This window comes from Excalfactoria chinensis, chromosome 17 (genome assembly GCF_039878825.1).
Source record: "Excalfactoria chinensis isolate bCotChi1 chromosome 17, bCotChi1.hap2, whole genome shotgun sequence".
In the NCBI taxonomy this organism is placed as follows: Eukaryota; Metazoa; Chordata; class Aves; order Galliformes; family Phasianidae; genus Excalfactoria; species Excalfactoria chinensis.
Window position 1 is genome coordinate 9213766 of NC_092841.1, and position 17582 is coordinate 9231347.

At 55.6% G+C, this 17582-nt stretch overlaps 4 protein-coding genes across 5 annotated transcripts; 2 read left to right on the forward strand and 2 right to left on the reverse strand.

Moving 5' to 3' along the window:
* The first annotated feature begins 1 nt into the window (after nucleotide 1).
* ANAPC11 (anaphase promoting complex subunit 11) lies at nucleotides 2-450 on the forward strand. Its single transcript, XM_072352211.1, has 2 exons — nucleotides 2-210; nucleotides 297-450. The coding sequence occupies exons 1-2, from the start codon at nucleotides 102-104 to the stop codon at nucleotides 440-442; spliced, it is 255 nt and encodes an 84-aa protein (XP_072208312.1). The 5' UTR covers nucleotides 2-101; the 3' UTR covers nucleotides 443-450.
* Nucleotides 451-552: 102 nt separating this feature from the next.
* Nucleotides 553-1104, forward strand: NPB (neuropeptide B). Its single transcript, XM_072352207.1, has 2 exons — nucleotides 553-811; nucleotides 941-1104. Exons 1-2 carry the CDS (start codon nucleotides 578-580, stop codon nucleotides 1067-1069), a joined length of 363 nt encoding a protein of 120 aa, XP_072208308.1. The 5' UTR covers nucleotides 553-577; the 3' UTR covers nucleotides 1070-1104.
* Nucleotides 1105-3094: 1990 nt separating this feature from the next.
* Nucleotides 3095-13332, reverse strand: PCYT2 (phosphate cytidylyltransferase 2, ethanolamine). 2 transcript variants are annotated; one of them, XM_072352161.1, is made up of 13 exons: nucleotides 13189-13331; nucleotides 12776-12864; nucleotides 12181-12342; nucleotides 10333-10399; nucleotides 9768-9852; nucleotides 8672-8716; nucleotides 7132-7270; nucleotides 6606-6688; nucleotides 6349-6426; nucleotides 5719-5784; nucleotides 5396-5461; nucleotides 5005-5093; nucleotides 3096-4325 (listed from the first exon to the last, which is right to left on the reverse strand). In XM_072352161.1, exons 1-13 carry the CDS (start codon nucleotides 13257-13259, stop codon nucleotides 4235-4237), a joined length of 1131 nt encoding a protein of 376 aa, XP_072208262.1. In that variant the 5' UTR covers nucleotides 13260-13331; the 3' UTR covers nucleotides 3096-4234. The 2 variants fall into 2 exon arrangements, with proteins under 2 accessions (XP_072208263.1, XP_072208262.1); XM_072352162.1 differs by lacking the exon at nucleotides 8672-8716 and having other exon boundaries at nucleotides 3095-4325; nucleotides 13189-13332.
* A 47-nt stretch (nucleotides 13333-13379) lies between these two features.
* On the reverse strand, nucleotides 13380-17510 carry SIRT7 (sirtuin 7). The gene is made up of 10 exons (XM_072352163.1): nucleotides 17316-17510; nucleotides 17109-17246; nucleotides 16466-16570; nucleotides 15374-15444; nucleotides 15149-15221; nucleotides 14583-14681; nucleotides 14216-14452; nucleotides 13889-13969; nucleotides 13702-13808; nucleotides 13380-13611 (listed from the first exon to the last, which is right to left on the reverse strand). Exons 1-10 carry the CDS (start codon nucleotides 17409-17411, stop codon nucleotides 13419-13421), a joined length of 1200 nt encoding a protein of 399 aa, XP_072208264.1. The 5' UTR covers nucleotides 17412-17510; the 3' UTR covers nucleotides 13380-13418.
* Nucleotides 17511-17582: the final 72 nt, after the last annotated feature.

The window sequence follows — 17582 nt, forward strand, 5'->3', positions numbered from 1 at the left end:
CGGCGGAGGCGCGCGCGTTCAGATTCGCGGGGCCTTGTGGGGGCGGCGGGCGGCGCTTCCGGCGGGACGGCGCGGACCGGAGGGCGGCACTTCCGGCGGCGATGCGGGTGAAGGTGCGGAGCTGGAGCGGCGTCGCCTCGTGGCTGTGGGTGGCGAACGACGAGAACTGCGGGATCTGCCGCATGGCCTTCAACGGCTGCTGCCCCGACTGTGAGTGCGGCGGGGCCGGGCCCGGTGCCCGTTACGGTGCGGCCCGTCCTGGCCCGTCCTGACGCCGCGTCCTGTCCGCGCCGCAGGCAAAGTGCCCGGGGACGACTGCCCGCTGGTGTGGGGGCAGTGCTCGCATTGCTTCCACATGCACTGCATCCTCAAGTGGCTGCACTCGCAGCAGGTGCAGCAGCACTGCCCCATGTGCCGCCAGGAGTGGAAGTTCAAGGAGTGATCCCGGCCGCCCGCCGCTCCGGTCCCGGCTCCGTGGGCGGGGAGCGGCGGGTTCCGTCGTTCCGTGCGGCGGGGGCGGCCGCGGCCATAAAGCGGCGCTGGCGACGTTCCGGGGCGCCGCGCTCCCTGTGGCGCGATGCGGGCCGCCCGCTGCCTGGCTCTGGCCGTCGCCGTGGCGCTGCTCTGCCGCCCCGCCGCGCCCTGGTACCGGCAGGCGGCCGCGCCGCTCCCCCACCCGGTGGGCAGAGCCTCGGGGCTGCTCTCCGGCCTCCGCCGCCTGCCCTACAGCCGCCGCTCCGATGGCGAAGGAGCCGCCCAGCGCCGCCCCGCAGCGCCCCGTCCGGAACCCGGCGCTCCGCTCCGCACCGCCGTGAGTACCGGGACCCTCCGGTCAAGGAACGGGCCGGGACCGGGAACGGCCGCCTGGTGGGCTCCGCGGGCAGCCCCGCTCCAAAGCTCCCAGCCGGGAACGCGGGTCTGTGCGATGCTCTCCCCACAGGTGCCGTGTGTGACGGATGTGGACCCCGCGCTACGGAGCTGCCGGCCGCTATCAGGTGTCCCCGGTGCTCTCCAGTGCAGCGTCACTGTCACCGTGTCCTTGGGCTCCACAGAGTGTGCAGGAGCCTGAGGTGGCACGGTGACCTTACAGTGACAATAAATGCATGTGGAATGGAAAGGTCTTGTCTGTGCCTTGAGGGAGGGGAAGCCTTCGGGGTTGGGGGGAGCCCAGCAGGATCCGGGGCACACAGGGGTGCCCTGAGAAGCAGTGCCCGCCCAGGGCTGTGTGCCCTCTGGAATGGGTGGCAGTTTTGGCAGTGCCACACGCACTGGGGACGGGGCACAGCTGGGACCCCATTGCTGAGCTTAGGGAGAAAAAAACAGCGCAGGGAGGGGAAACCCATTGAAATTGATCTTCTAGTGCTTGGAGCAACTCAGCTCTGAGCACAGTGAGCAGAGCTGCTGCAGTGAGAAAGTTCCGCGTGACTGATGATGAGCCCCTGCCCTTCCCTGCCGTGTCTGCGGTTCTCTCAGCAATACAGGAGACAGATCTGAGGCTGGGGGGTGTTGTACAGGTCAGGCCAAGCCGAGCTGAGGAAGGACTTTACCCTGGGGTGGGAGATGCCGTGGACTGAGGTCAGGGGAAGCCGCACACTGACCCCAGCAACACCAGCACTGCCACTGCTGAGACTCAGCCTTCAGGTTCACACACCTACAGGAACTCATAACAGCACCAACGCAGCCTCAGCCCTGCAGTCCAACTGCCCTACAGGGTCAGGGATGGTGCTTCTGGTTGCCTGTGGTTGTTCACATCCCTTGGGAGGGGTCCTGCTGCCCCCATCTTTGCCTGCAGCAGGCAAAGGTCCAGCCCCAGGGTGCATCCCCAGCCAGCACCCAAGCAGACACAGCCAGGCAGACCCAGCCCCTGGGGCCCTTGAGCAAGAGATAGGACTGAACTGGCTGCAGGCTGATCCAGCCCCATGCTGTGAAGGTGCCCCCACCCCATCGTGCCCCCACCCAGGGCCCAGCAGAGCCCCACATACCCAGCACTGCTGCCACCGCTCACAGCTCTGCGCTTCACAGGGGCGGCTGCCTTGGGGTTGGTGCTGAAGCCCTGAGCTGTGCTTGGGAAAGGAAGGAAAGAGAACAAACAGAACAACAAGCAAAAGAAAAAAAAACCCACAAAACTATTTATTCAGTCCCAGACTTTAAATTCATTTAATTTATTTCCTCATTTTGACTCCACGCTCATTTTTGCCCCCCGGGATTCTCAGGATGTGAGCAAATACAGACTTGAAAGGAGAATTGAAAGGGCCCGCAGGCACCCAAAGCAGGAGATGCCATGTGCAAATGTTTAGTGCTTAGAAATAGCAGTGGGCAGCTGCACAGAACGCTGCTCCACCACGCACCCACCTGAGCAGGCAAAGCTGAAGCTTCTTTGATAATTAAATGACACCGACAGGCACAGAACCGAGCGCCAGGATCAGCAATGGAACGGTTCTGTCACTTTTTAATAACAGCAGGAGCTGTGTTGCTGCTGGGGGCGGCTCAGTGCAGACAGATGCTCTCAGCCTGGGGTCAGTTTGTCACTGAGGTGGAGGTGGTTGTGATGATGGCTGCACAGCGCTGCTTGGCTGCAGTGAGCCAGGGCTCAGTGAGGAAGAAGCCCCAACCCTGAGAGCAGCACAGGCAGCAGAGCCGCACTGGTCAGGCCCTACACTGGGGACTGGAGTGAACCTACTGCTCCCATCAGATGTGCCCAAGGAGCTCGGGGAGAGGACAGGAGCCCCACAGTTCTCCCATTCCCACCCCATGGGGAGGCTGAGTGCTCCCACACAGGTGGATGGGCGGCTCTCAGCAGCACCTTATGACAGGATGGAACCACAGTGCACTGAGCACCACCAGGAGAATCCCAACTGCACAGCTGTCACAGCTGCCAAAGTGATGAGACAAAAACAGCTTCTGGACAGAGCGACCCCTAACCCTGCGCCAAAACAAACCTGGCATTCCCACAGAGCTCAGCACTGCCCACTGCACTTTGTCTCCATGCAGCCAAGCGAGGTCTGGCCCGTTCTGTTCAGAGCCTCCAGGGAAAAGCCCAGCAGAAGCACCCAAAGGCCTGAAATCACGCTGGCACCCAGACCTGAGGCCCAAAGAGACCAACAGCCAATTCTTCGATGTTTTATTAATGATCAGCAACAGAAGTTTACAACAGAGGACAAAAGAATGGGCATGGAGGGATGGTACAGCACAGTGTGGGGGAGGCCGAGCACAGCACCCTGGAATGTACGAGGCAGAGAGAAGGGCTCAGCCCGGCGCCCGGCTCTTCCCAAACCTCCTCAGGCCCCGCAGAGCCCTGCAGGAGGTAAAAACATGCTGCAGGAGGTAAAAACATGCTGCACTTCAACCCTCATCAAACAGCAGCGAAATTCCAGCCCACAGGGTCACTCCTCCCAGTAACATCTGTCAGGCACAAGGTGCACTGTGGTGGCAGCAGCAAACACAGCCCCAGGCACGGTCCATGGGGAGCACTGAGTCCTGCACGTCTCATAGCAGCGAAGGCTGTTGGTAAGAGCCCCCTGTGTGCTCCAGCCTCGAGAAACTCCTCAACTCACCAGGGAAAACACAGACACCAACCTGCTGCCTGCCACCGGGGAAGCAAATGATTCACCGGCACCGGGCACAGCTGGAGAAAGGCTTTATCCAGTTAAACCAGCAGCAGTTTGGGTCTGGAGTTTGTGTAGAGGCAGCAGCCAAGAAGCACCACCAGCAGCAGACACAGCGATGGACCCGACATCCCCGGCCCAAAGCTCCCAGAACTGCTGGGCTGGGTCCGCTCCCCCGGGACCCTCCAGCCTGCACAGCTGCCTGAAGGGCTGCTCCGAAACGCAGACTCTGATGAGGGCAGCAGAAGGTGGATGGGGGCAGGAGGGGCCCGAGCAGCTGCTCCATTTCCAATCTTCTAAAAGCCAGAAATGGCAGAAAGTAAAAGCACACCAACATGTTAAAACGTTAGTTAGCATTAAAAACCTTTTTTTGTTTTTTTTTTTTTTTTTCCCCTCCTTTTGTCAAATCTTCTCCTGGGAAAGGGAACAGTGGCTGATTAACAGAGGAAGAACTAGGCAACAAGATCCCAACTCATTACGTCTGCATAATTAGTGCAGGAGAGGGCAGGACAGCACATCCTGAGCACACCGGCAGCGCTGCCCGGGTTCGGTCCTCCCTAGAAGAGCTCCTCGCTCCTCCAGGAGGTGACGCTGTGACGTTCTGTGAGCAACGCATCAGCTCCGCTGGTCTAATGCTTCTTCTCCTCCAGTCTCTTCATGGCCTCCAATACTGCCAGCTCTTTGGCTTCCTTCTTCTGGTTCCTGGCTTCAAACTCCAGCCTGCATCAATCATAAAACACCATCAGTCTTACCCAGACTTTAGGAGACTAAAACCACCTGGAAAAGGAAAGCGCTGCCCTCTGCTCAGCAGTTTTGTTCTGAGTGCATTTCAGAAGCCTCATCACAACCCACCGCCCTCCACCTGGAGAGCCAGCACTGACACATTCCCAGGGCTGTCACTCAATCCTGAAGCTCTCACAGCGCTCACACCACACTTAATTCACTCTCTGTGGAAGATGATGCTATTCCACGCTTGGTTCGTCCTGGGCAGACGGCTTAACGCTGCAACACCAAATGCAAACTGACAACTGATCTGAACTGGGGTCATTGCAGGTGAAGGGCTCAAGCTTAGAAGAGCAAAGCTTGCAAGGAAGCTGTATGCTGAATCCACAAGAAGGCAGCACTGAAATCTCCTCATTGATAGAAAAGGAAAAGCAATAAAGCATGCTGTGAAGCACATCCTTAAGCAGAACAGTTCAGCTATTCCTGTTCCTGTAGGCTGGTAAACTCACATTGAAGCAGCCTGCAACAGTTCCATAACAAAGCTATGGAAGAGGAAGGACCAAGTTTACCGATTCCCTCCTCTGTGCTTTAAATACTCCCTCCTTCCTGCTCCATCCCATCAGTCAGCCCTCAGACAAGCAGGACTGAACAGAACTAGGAGATGAAGAAAGCCAACCTGTTCTTGATGATTCTTTGCACAATTAAATCTGTGGTGAGATTGCTGCCACTGTCCACGAGCTGGAAAATGCCGCGTCTCTTCGGTTCCTGTGAACAAACACAGCAGATTTGTCTGCAAGGAGTGAGTGAGGGATTGGCACAGAGCAAAGAGTAACACGTTTCTTATTCTGAAGCAAAGGAAACAGGCAAAACAAACAGCAACTAAAAGAACAGGGCTGTTGTGGATGATACAAGTAGCTCCCTGAGGGGTGGATATAAACAGAGCCAGCTGCCCAGGATGTGCTGGTAGCAACAACTGCCATTCACATCTCAGCCCAGGAGCATGAACAGAACCACAGCTGTCATAGATCACGATAAAGAAGCACAGACTGTGGTAGTTGGCACCTTACCTGATATGGATCAGAACCATCCTTGTCTGGAACCACCTCAGTCATCCCATGACACACAACAGTTACCTAGAGAGAGGTACAAAGTCACTGTCACCATCACAGCCCTCCAGAAGGTGATGGTAACTCTGCCACTGCACTCACTGAGCAGAGCCAGGACATGAGGAATACCAACAGCCAGAACCTGGAGCTGAGCCTCCATCCAGAGCTCCCCTACACACACTGAGCAGGACCCCTCACTGCTATGCTGCTCTCCAGTGCCATTGTAGCTCCCTGTGCACATCGAAACCCAACATCTTCGTGGACATCCATGCACAAAGACTCACCTTGAAGTGATCCAGCAGATCAGCAGTGACAGCATAGGGGGCTCCAATCACCACTTCTGAGACATACTAGGAAACAGATCAAGAGTTTGGATTATTATAAGGGTTTTGTTTTGTTTTTAAACAAAACAAGGCACTTGAGCAGCTTATCTGGTTATAGATATGAGCCCAAAGAGAAGCTGAGTTCAGCAGCTGCTACTTGTCACACAGCATCTTTTTGATCCACTAAGGACGACGCTTTCTGGCAGGTTTCATACAGCAAATCCCCATATTAACTGCTCAGAGCACACATTTCTGGGCCTCCCTGTTTCTTTCCAAGGAAGTTTCTTTCCTGCTGCAGAAAGGAGATGGTTTTCTGCAATAAAGCATGTCTTTGTATAGAGCAGAGCAGTACTCTGCCTTCTCACTGCTGGTGGAAGAGGTGGATGGATTCACTGACTCAGGTTAGTTGGGATGACAGCTAAGCCAAACGACTCCCCTTGGGAGCACAGCTCTCGTAGCCAGAAGCAATCATTCCCGTCTTTGCTTTCCCAGCACATTCTAAAGAATCCATGCAGGACTGTTAGTTATGAGAACGTCATCTCCTAAGCAACCTCTGGAACAGCACGAAGTGACAGAGCTGCAGGCACTTACCCGACAGGCCAAGACACTGAGCGTTCTCTCGTGGATGTTCATGATGGGGTAGTTCTTCCCCTTGTAACGATTTACTTCCTAAGGCAAAGCATCAATCAAAATTAGAAGCAACACAATGTGATCCTCTTCTTTTTCACTCTCTCCCAATTCAAACATTCGGTACTGGCCAATACAACCCTTCCCTGTCTCCCAGAGCACAGCCTGCTTGTTTCAGAAGGAAAAGCAGCCAAGCTGTTCTGCCTTTGAACCTTACAGACCTGGTCAAAGTGCAGCCCAGCAATGATGTAGGGTCTCTCTGCCAGCTGGTGAACCTTCTCCAGGAAATCCACGTGCCCAATATCTGGAGAACCATTTAAGGAATTGAAGCTCACACAGAAAATGGGGAAAGGAAGCCAGAAACAGCTGCATTAGAAAACCACAGCAGAATACATTAATCCCAAGGGTATTTCTCCATTGCTTTTTGCCTTTGTGCTACTAACATTTGCCTTCTTCCCTCCTGGCTCTCAGGTTCTGGGCAAAAGCCAGACACCTTTCCAGCTCTACTTTACGTGGACACAACTTCACTCCCACCCAGAATTTTCACCCATTTTTTGTGTTTAGTAAAATACCTCCAACAACATCCTAGGGTTGAAGTGTCTGCTCCACAAGTCTTGTGCTTTGTAACAGCAGTCACTTGGTCTAAGACACCCAGACCTCAACATATCCTCTCTCTTCTGGAGCCTTAAATACAAGAACATCAAACAGATCGACACTATTTTCCTGACAAAACAGAGTCAAGGATACGGAACAGGTCAAAGGCTCCGGCCACGTAGATGATAGTGTCTCCTGGCTGTGGTTCCTTCCCTGATGCGAACTGGATGATCTTCTGAGATGTCTGCAGGAACTGAGAGACACCGGTCCAAGGACTATGACCCTTTGGTCCCTAGGAAAACACACACCGAACACGTTTCCTTTTCAGGCTCCAGGAGGGGATTTGGACAAAAACACACACAGCACCAGAACACAGCAGCAGGCATGATTGTGTCTTCATTTGCGAGCAAACATCACAGCTCTTAGCTTGCACTGTGCACGTTCCCAGCACCAGGTGTTTGATCTCACCAAAGCCCCCTTTCTCTCTGTCAAACGTAGCCTAAATCATCCCCTCAACAGCCAGCTAAGGAGACGCTGAGAGGAAAGCTTAGGAAGGAGGAAGGCAAAAGGGCAGACCAGGACTTCCAGGAGAGGCAGGGTTACCTACAGAACAGGTGCACAACACGCAAAGTACCGACATCCTTCTATGCATACGCTCTTTCCAAGCTGCAGGGCAGCCCACCCATTTACCTGGCAGGGCAGTCTGCTAAGTGGGAGGGGAACCACCCCTGCTCCAGCAGCCAGAGCCCAGCCACAGAGAAACCAAAACGTGGAGGCTGAGCCCCACCATGAAGCACTTCTGGTTGCTGGCCTTGGCCTTGCTTTGCTCCCTTAATGTGAACAGCTCTAAAAGACTTCAAAGAACAAACACAGTTCAGCCAAGACCAGGGCAAGCCATGCAAACAGTGTGCAGGAGGTGGTGTACTTCTGGCAGGGGTCATGCAGAGTGCTTAGAGACCAGACGTGTTTCTCTAAATCCAAGAACCAGGGAACAGCTACAGCACATCAACAGGCCCCCAAAAGCTGCTTCAAACAGGTAACGTGGTGAGGACAATTCAGTGAGGTCAGCAAAACCACAACGAGCAGAAAACCTGCTCAGGCTTTAGGCACAGAACGTTGTTAATGAGGAACAACACAACACCCAGGAAGGAAAAAAAACAACACAAAGGCAAAAAAAAAGGACAGCTCTTTAGAAGTAGCCCCGGGTATGAGCTGAACATGACAGCACAGCCCCAGCAGGAAAGCTCTGCCACTTCAGACCAGGCTGCATGGAATGCTAACTACCTGCTGCTATGTAAATGCTTCCCAGACCTATGGAAACACCTGTGAAAACGTAAGTACTAAAAGGAGAAACCAAAGAACCTGTTTCTCTGCTGGAACTCTGGGCACCTGCATTGCAAAGGAAGTGGCAATAAAGACTACAAGCAAGCCAGCCAAACAGCAAAGCCTCAACAGGCGGAGCTCTGTGGTGCCACTAAACGTCACTCACAACAGCAGGACTGTAGGGCTTGTGCAGCCACACCTGCCTGTCTCACTGCCTACAGCAGCTACTTTATGGGGGTGGCAGAGATTTACTGAGGTTACTAATAAACGTAGAGGAAAAACCAAGCCTGCAATACAGGCCAAAAAGCACATTTGGAATCCTTCTCAGACAGGCCAATGACCAGATGTCTCAGACCAGAACTCACATTACCTTCCCAAAGTTGTCAGTGTGCTTCCGATAGTCTAGGTCCTCATCCTGAAGGGAGATAAAGAATCAAAATGTTTAAGCACTCACATAGCTCATCCCATCAAAAACATGCTTGTGTGTGGCAGAAGTGCTGGGAAGTCCACGCTCAGACGGTGTATCGTTGATCTCTGCCACTAAATACCAACAAAGGAGTTAATATCTAAACCAGGGTCATGTCCCAGCATGAGTCAGGTGCAACTTCCTTATCTGACCTCAGCCTGGCATCACACAGTGACAGCGGTTCTTGCTCAACCTGCACAGCTGGATCGCATTGCACAACTGGATTGCATTGCACACCTCTGTCTCCTCTTGGCTATTCAAGCCCCTAGCAGGACTGTGTCCCTTCTTCCAAAAACACTCCACCAGGGCTGGGCTCAGATCTCTGCAGACAGCGACGTGTCAAACCGTGGTGTGAAGCTGCATTACTGCAGCTAAGCCTAGATTGGCTCAGTGCACTAAAAGAAAGATCTCCCTCTACCCTCAAGTTCTCATTTCCATGTTGTCTCGTCCCTGCTGTTTCTCTGCGAATCCATTCAGTGCGCTGCTCATTTTCTGAGCCTATTCAATTCATTAACCTACAGAACACCGCCTCCTTGTTTTGGCTTTGGTTACATGAGCCATCTACCAGGTAGTGAGCTGAGGAGACTCAAGAAAGGTCTGATAAGATTCAGAGACAGCAAAAGGCAGAAGCGTGCAGCTCGGTGAGAAGGAAGAACTTCCAATTCTGGCAGCACTGAGCTGTTAGATCAATGGGGCTGCACTCCGTATCTCCACAATCACAGCAGCCATAGGCTAGGCAGCAGTTTCATTCCCGAAGCTCTCGCCAATCAAGGGAGAATCAAAGTTTTATTTCCATACACCCCCCCAAAGCACCGTAGGCTGTACGCTGCGATTTCAGGCAGGCTTAAGTAAATACAAAGACTGTTTTGCCCACAGGCAGCTTGCCGGTTCTCCATGGACATGGGAGCCAGGCCCAGGAGCCTCACTGCCCTTTTGGATCAGTGGAAGAGCCAACGTTTGGCCTGGACTCCAAACTCCCACCCAAAGCCCCGTGACTCACTATGTTGCTGTGGTGAGCCTTAGTCATGAGCAGCATGCGGCCAACGAGGTCGGTAGTGGACACACCTTGAGTGCGTTTGCATTCCCTGCAGGGAAAGAAGCAAAGGATGAAGTAATTGCCACAGAAGCACGTGCCTTTCTCTCCCCACTGCTACACCTGTGAAATCTGATCAATCCAAACCAGCACTCGGCCTGAGGGACATCTTCCTACGACCTGCTCTTGATGTAAAGTACACCACTCGCCTGCTGGGCCTCCACAGCAGTCAGTGACATGAGGAAAACCCACCTGGCACAGACTTCCCAGCAGAGCTAAACACCCCAGAGCTGACCAAGAACAGCTGCTTGACTGTGTCACCTTCTGGAAGCCTACAGGGCTGAAGCAGCCAAAGCTCTGACACACCTGACAGCAAAACTGAAGTGTGACCTGAAGGTGTGACCTGAAGACAGCTGTCTGCATCTGAGCTCCCTCCACGATGGGAACTCCCAGAATCTCTGCCCAGCACAGGGTAGGAAGCTACACAGCAGTACCTGTATCCAGCACAGGGTAGGAAGCTACACAGCAGTACCTGTATCGCCCGGCTGTCTTCACTTCCTCGTAGGTGTCCTTGCCGTCTATCGTTAGGGTGATGTCATCTGCAGAAAGAGGAAAGACCCAGAGCTGTGCTCCAAACCTCCTCGCACTGCAGCTGTGTTAGAATTGTGGCTGCAGTGGAATACATCTGCCATGTAAGGCAGCCTAGAACCCCTACAGCACCACCATGGAAATGCCATGGGCTTGAAAGATACACCTGTCTGTAGGGACAAGTATGTTCCCAGCACTAAAGCCTGCTAGCAGTCTGGCCTGTTGCTCATTAGATACCCCAGGAATCAAGAGCTCGTTGCCCTGCGAGCAAAGCCAACCACAGGCACAATGGAATTATCTGAGTGACAACAAACAGCCGCCATCAGCCTGTGCTAAAAGCACCTGCACTGACTCCCCAGCACTGTGCTGAGCTGCCAGCTCACAGTTCCCCAGTCAAACAGTGCTTTGCTGCTCGGTCCCTCAGTGATGGCACTTCTACAAAGATACTGATCTGTCCCTTCAGCTCCTCCAGAACCAACTCTGGTTCAGCTTTGTCACGAATCCCAGTTCATTCTACAGAAACCACTTCTCCTTTTAATGACAGTATAAAGACTTAACAAGCAAAAACCTACGCTGCCTTCACTCAGCCTTGTTTACAGCAATCCCTTGCTTGCAGCGCGGGCAGTGCTACCTCCTGTCCTCCTTACTCAGCTGTGGTGGCACACTCAGGAAAGCTGAGCTCTCCTAAAGGCCCTCTCCCTCCCCTTGGGGCACAGGGACAGAGCAGAGCGCTGTGCCAGGAGAGAGGAAGCAGCGGCAGGTTTTGCTGTCTGCCATTTTCCCAAGCTCAGCTATTTCCAAACTTATCTTCTGCACAACCACAGCCCGGCCAGGACGCAGCATCCAGGAATGCTGTCCAGGTGGAAGGACAGAATGACCGGCACAGGGGATCAAAGCAGCGAATCTGGAGCAAAGGCCGCCAGCACTCCTCTGTTCTGCTAATCTCTCAGCCGGCCTAGCAGAGGGTCACGAACACCAAACACACTTTCAGGACAGGCGATGAAGTGGACAAGGAGTGCAATAATCACCTCGTCCGAGTGGAAAAATCCAAACAAACCCGCATCTATCTCATTGAAGATTAATAATTTATTTGCGTTTAATGAAATGCTTCCCTTATCAACAGGAGATTGCTGGGATCAGATGTGGAAGGATAAGGGTGCAAAGATTGCGCCCGATGAAATTAACTAAATACCTTTGGAAGGGTTGGGAGGAGGGGCCGAAACTGAACAAGCATGAATAGTCCAAGGAAGGGACAGAGTACAAAAGCAGGAATGTTTCCCCAGAACACTGCCTCCCTTCAGCCACCCCATGCTGCAAAATGTTCCTAAGCAGAACCAGGAGCACAGGGTCAGCCAAGCGCTTTAGGAGCTTATCAGCCAGATCAAGAGACCTCAGCCTTTCAGATCTGATCTCACCTCAGGATAAGCAGACAGAAACGACTGTGCTTTTGCACACTTAACCTTATAACAGTGTTTTTCACACGTAGATCCTGTAAACGCGTGTTCCTTCCACGCACAGCTCTCGCTTGTTTTAAGGGTGACCTGAGGACAGTCAGTGCATTTCATCTTGGGAACTGAAACGGGTGCTCAAAGCCAAGGAATCAGTGCTGTCCCAGCAGCCAGCACACGAACCCATTTCTCCTAACCTTAATGGAGGGCAGGCACTGGGACACAGAGACCATACACACGACTTAACCTTGACTCAAGGCAGCCAGCTCCTTGCTTTGCAGCCATTAAACCACGAGCCCTACGGGGCCCTTCTTCGTACCAATCCACCTCAGAGCATCACTCACCACCGTGCACGCAGAAGTCGCAGTTGTATTTGTCCAAGGTTTCCAGGGTGGTGACATAAGGAGCCCCGGGCGCAATCTCATCCACCCACTTGATGGCTTGCACCATCTTGTACCTCTCCTCCTGCGTGAAGACGGGGGGGCCCTTATGCTTGGCGATCTCCTCTGGGTGAGAGAGAGAAAGCCCAGTCAGAAGTACGGTCTGCAGCAACACAGGGGCGCTTATAGCATGCGAGGAAGGCCCATCAGTTCAGGACACGTTTTAATCCCATCACGTTTTTAAGCGTAAAGGCGTTGGGGTCCCTCTATAGGCACAGGGTGGCGGTGACTCCTCACACCCCAACGCCGCTTCCCACGGGCACTGCCTGGCCCTGCAGCCCCCGGTTCCGTGATCCGCGCGTGCAGCACCGGACTGACCCTCAGCCAGTTCCGCGGCTGCAGCAGAACGGATCGCAGCTCCGAGAGCAAAGAGCAGAACGGCACCGCCCGACGGCAGCCGCCGCTCCCGGGGACCCGTGGGACGAGGGCTGCCGGTGTAACGGCCCTCCGGTAACACCGCGGGCTGCACCGACAGGCGCGAAGCCGAGCGAGCTCTTACCGTCCGTGTGCACCCCCACGATCAGGTAATCGCCCATGGCCCGCGCCTGGCGCAGCTGGTTGGAGTGGCCGTAGTGCACCATGTCGTAGCTGCAAGGACAAAGGCGCTCAGCGCCGGGACGAGCCGCGCTCGGGGCTGCGGGCGGCGACCTTCCCCGGGCTTCACGTCTCCGCCGCCCATCGCGGCGCCGCGATTAACGCCTTCACGGCGGGTTCCCGGGGCGGCGTTCCGGGCCGCGGCTGTTACGGTCACGGTCGGCCCCGCCGCTGCCGGGTACGCGCCCGCGGCCCCCGGACCGCAGCCCGTCCGTCACCCCCCCCCGTCCCACAGCTCCGCCCGCCCCCCCCCCACCCCCCTGCGGCGCTGACACAGGACGGAGGCGCAGCGCAGCCGACTCGCTTTATTCCACTCACCAGCCGTCGCACCAGACGCGCACGGGCCGCTGTGCCGCCGCGCCGCCCCCCGCCGCCCCGTTGCGCAGCATGGCCGCGCTGTCACCGGCGGCGCCGCCGCCAAGCGGGACCTCCCGCCCGCCCCGCCCCGCGCCCGCCCCCGCCGCCATCTTGGGGCGCGTCAGCACCGGCGGCCGGGGCGGGCCGACCACCCGCGCTCCGTCTCGCCCCGCCTCCCCCCCCCCCCGCCGTCAGTTGCTCTTCCTGCGCCGGGTCCCCTTGGCGCAGCCGCGGCCCAACCAGCCGCCGGGCCGGGCCGGACGTTCGTCCCGCGGTGCCGCGGCCGGTTCGGCGCCCTGCGGCGGGGCCACCGGCTTCCGGGAGTGCGTGCCCTCCTCCTCGGGGCGCAGCGGCTCGGCCAGCGCGAAGATGGGGTCCCGCGCCCTGCGGGGAGAAGGAGGTGAGGCCGGGGTGGGATCCACGGCGGGGCCCGTCCCGGTCCCTGCCCGCCGCAGCCGGTCCCTGCCCGCTCACCGCTCGTAGCTGGGGATCTGCAGGCCCAGCTCCTCCATCAGCAGCCGCATGACATCGTCGCAGCGGCCGTGCAGCTTCAGGGCGGCCAGGTCGTCCTTGGGCGTCCACTGCGAGGGGACAGCAGGACTCGAGCTGCAGCACCCGCTGCCAGCGGCTCAACCCGCCCAGCCCCGAGGATGGCGCTCACCTGTAGGTTGACGATGTAGAGCTTTGGACGCCGAGGAGGAGGTTTGCTCATGCACCACAGCCGCGGGTATTTTTTCAGAACCTGCCAGAAGAACAGAAACGATCAGCACGGCCAAAGGCACGAGTAACCGTGAACCATAGCGGCGAGAGGAGAAGGAATGTATTACCAGGAAGGGAAAGAGGGAGGAAGAGAGACTATCACACAGATGGTGGGCGAATCCTGACACCAGAGTTTACAGTTGTCTGTTTGGGAGGAGACTGCTCAGCACCAAGGTGTATCACCAAGAGGGAATGCTGCTAACAATCTTCACCGAGTCTCTAAAGTTACCTTTAAGCTGGAACCCAGACAAAGAATCACATCTGCTTTGCTTGCAGCTTCTGTTGCTGCTTCCCAGTTCAGGGGCTGTGTCAGTGTCCCCTTCTCCCCAAAGTGGACGATTGTGTCTCTCAACTGCGCCCCGCATTTGTGGCACATCCTGCCCGTGTGGTGCCTGTGCAGGGCTGTGCGCTCGGTCACATCGAACACTCGCACATACTCTCTGTTGGGGGTACACGAAGTGCAGACCTATAGCACAGGAAGAAAAGATGTTGTGTTGTCAGCATCCGGCCCGTTAAGAGCCCAGGGATGTTAGCTGTTTACAAGGCCAGTACCGGCAGCACCTTTGTCCTTTTCTTGTCCTTTTCTAGCTGCTCACCTCTATGTACATGTTTCCATGAAGCTCAGATATTGCTGATCGAGGTAACCCACTGCGCAGGTGCAGCCCATCACAGTTTTGAGATACCACGTGCTGCACCTGGAAGAGAACAAAACACTGAAATAACACACACACAGAAGGCTCTGAAGGCGTTATTCCAATGCAGGTAACACGTACATCTCAATGTGCAATAAACAGTTCTGCTTCCATATACTGAGCTAGCAGAAGAAAAGCACAGAGAGTAGAACTGTGGAAGCGAAACAAAGGAACTCCTGCTAAATACAGCTCTGTTGGGCCTGGCAGACTTTGTGGCCACGTCCCCACACCGCAGCTTTGCCAGGAGGCAAACACAAGCTATTGAAAAAAGGCACAAGGGAAAAAACTGCTGGAGCCAGATGGCTCTGGACATGGCCTGATGAGGGCTCAGCTGTACAGAAACACGGACAGTTGGCACCTCACTAAGGACAGCAGTTAGGCAACGTCCTGAGTTTCTGTTTTCCTTTTTGAGCTGATTAATTGTACTGTGACAGAGGAGCACAAGTGATGTACGGAGAGAAAAATCTTACCAGGTTATGCTTGTGTAGGCAAGCAATGCTCATATGGGTGAGTGTGGGCTCTGCCTCACTCAGATCTGTAGCACTGACAGGAGGCAAAAAGAAGACAGAAGTTAGAAAGTACCATTCAAACTCTTTCAGTATCAGCTGTTGGGCAGCACAAAATTCCTCTCCTGAGTAGCTGCAGAACTGTCCTTCCAGGAAAGAGGAAGGAAAAATTCACTCCAGCCGCCGTACCTGATGCTCCTGCCCTTCTGCAGCAATGTCCAAATGCCATTGGGGCCTCGGTAGTCTGGGATTGAAGCCGCCTGTGTTACGGAGAGAGACAAAGCACAGCCTGATGGGAAAGTTCAGACCTCTCGTCCACATCAGCCTGGCCTCACCCTGGACAGTGAGATACTGCATTCACTGCTACTTTTTTGTTCACTCCAAGTTTTCTCGTGTTGTCCTAATTACAGAGAGCTTTTTTCCTTCCCCACAGGTCTCATTTTCGCGTGCAGTGTTTATTTTCTCCAGCTTTACCACTATGAAATCCCTCCAGAACACTCTCCTCCCCCAGTTACTTCCCATCTCCCTACACAGAACCCATTTCTTGAACCTTTAATTATTTGCACTCTACTGATTTCAGGTAGGCCGTACTCAGTGTTCATCAGCGCCTACGACATGAAAAAGTGTTCATACGCTCTGCCCAGCTCCATGCTCCCTATCAGCTGAGACTGCAGCAAAGGGGAAGAACAATAAGGTTCCCATCTCAGAGCTCAGACAAAAGTGACAAATGTGACATGCAAAGAGGAAGCTTTGGAACTGCCATTCCAGTAAGAGGCCACAGAAACCATTTCTGAACCATCATTTTTAGCTTCTAGTAAGCACTTGTTATTTCCAGATCGTTAATTAATGCAGGCTACACTAAGCAGCTAACTCCTTTTTTAGCTTTAGCAACAAAAATAGCTGAAGAGACTTGAATGAAGGCAGCCTACTAATCTTATTTTAGAAGCTCGTTCCTTGCATCGAGGCGATGCAGTCTCAGAATCTCTTGGCCAGCAGGAATATCCCAAGATGCAGATTAGTAACATCTTGGTCGTGGTTTGTAGCTCAACAGTGTTAATATAGAATCCCAGATATCCTCTGGGCAGCCTGGTCTGGTGGTTGGTGACATGTAGCAAGGGGGTTGAAACTGGATGACCATTACGGTCCTTTTCAACCCAGGCCATTCTATGATGCTATGACATCCCACGGCCATTTGGAATCTACAGAAATCAGAGTTCAAACATTGCAACACTCCTGAAGGAGCTCCCAAAGCTCCAGCCACTCACCCCCAAAGAATCCTACCGTACTGATCCCTGCTCCTGTGTAGATGACAAGGTGCTTGGCATTCCGGATAGCAGCAGCCAGCTCAACAACCTTTCTCTTCAGCTCCTCCGGCTCATCACATACCTAGGAAATGCAAATGGGCAGTTCCAGCACGTCACTGAGCCTGAAGGAGCAGAGAGCCCCTTGGACATTGTTACACGGGTCCATCCTGGCCAGGGAACACATCGGACAAATATTATCAGAAGCAATTTCTAACTAGAAGGATGTGGGTGTTTGGTGTCTGTGTGATCTATGAAGGACCAAGGGGAGGTTTCTGGACAGCAGCACGTGCAGATACAGCCCACCCAGAAAACCGGACACGTTTCAGAAGATGCCGGCAGCTGCAGGAACAAGGCTGGCGCCGGGCAGTCGGCCGAGGCCCGGCCCAGCAGCGCATGGCCCCGAGGGACGGGGCGCTCCGGGAAGGCGGCACCGCCAGTTCCGCAGTCACAGCCGCACGACTCCCCCCAACAGCAGCAGCTCGGCGCCCAGCAGCACCCCATGGGTCCCTCCCCGCGCTCCCCGCACCCCCGTCACGCAGCCGCTCCGACGCGGCTCTGGAGCCGCCCCCACCGGGCCCGGCCCGCCCGGCGCCCAGCTCCTCGCCCAGCTCCTCGCCCACCTCCTCCTGCCGCCGGCGCAGCCGCTCGCGCCTCTTGCGGCGCCTGTCCAGCTCCCGCACGATGTCGTCGCTCTCGCTCAGCACCTGACACTCCTCGGGGCTCCGCTCCGACGGCGGCTTCCTCCAGATGCGGGAAACCTGCCCGGCACACGCAGCGCGTCACGGCGGCCCGGCCGGGCGGGCGGGCTGTGGGGCGCCGCGCCGTACCTGTCTCCGCCGGTCCCGCTGCTCCTCCTGCTGAAGGATCTCGGCGCGCGCCGCCGCCTTCCGCTCCGAGCGGCTGAGGCTGCCGCCGGCCGCCATCGCCCCGGAAGCGGCCCGCTTCCGCTACCGGACGCCGGACGCGCGGCGCCGCTTCCTCCCGTAGAGCGGCCGAGCGCCGCTTCCGTCCCCTCCCGCCCCGCGGCGCGGAACGGCGCCCCCTCGCGAGCCGGCGGAGCGCGCCGCAAGGAAGCGGCAGGCCGTGCTGTTTGA

Excerpts from the sequence above, each read along its gene's own strand:
- ANAPC11 (XM_072352211.1), top strand. The coding sequence starts at position 102 with ATGCGGGTGAAGGTGCGGAGCTGGAGCGGCGTCGCCTCGTGGCTGTGG. Across the intron at positions 211-296 it reads CAACGGCTGCTGCCCCGACT|GCAAAGTGCCCGGGGACGAC; the intron begins GTGAGTGCGGCG and ends TCCGCGCCGCAG.
- NPB (XM_072352207.1), top strand. The coding sequence starts at position 578 with ATGCGGGCCGCCCGCTGCCTGGCTCTGGCCGTCGCCGTGGCGCTGCTC. Across the intron at positions 812-940 it reads GCGCTCCGCTCCGCACCGCC|GTGCCGTGTGTGACGGATGT; the intron begins GTGAGTACCGGG and ends CTCTCCCCACAG.
- PCYT2 (XM_072352161.1), bottom strand. The coding sequence starts at position 13,259 with ATGCTGCGCAACGGGGCGGCGGGGGGCGGCGCGGCGGCACAGCGGCCC. Across the intron at positions 6,689-7,131 it reads CGGAGCCTTTGACCTGTTCC|ATATTGGGCACGTGGATTTC; the intron begins GTATCCTTGACT and ends ATGGTTCTCCAG. Across the intron at positions 5,094-5,395 it reads ATGGTTCTGATCCATATCAG|GAACCGAAGAGACGCGGCAT; the intron begins GTAAGGTGCCAA and ends GTTTGTTCACAG.
- SIRT7 (XM_072352163.1), bottom strand. The coding sequence starts at position 17,411 with ATGGCGGCCGGCGGCAGCCTCAGCCGCTCGGAGCGGAAGGCGGCGGCG. Across the intron at positions 13,809-13,888 it reads TCTACATCGTCAACCTACAG|TGGACGCCCAAGGACGACCT; the intron begins GTGAGCGCCATC and ends GTCCCCTCGCAG. Across the intron at positions 13,612-13,701 it reads CAGATCCCCAGCTACGAGCG|GGCGCGGGACCCCATCTTCG; the intron begins GTGAGCGGGCAG and ends TTCTCCCCGCAG.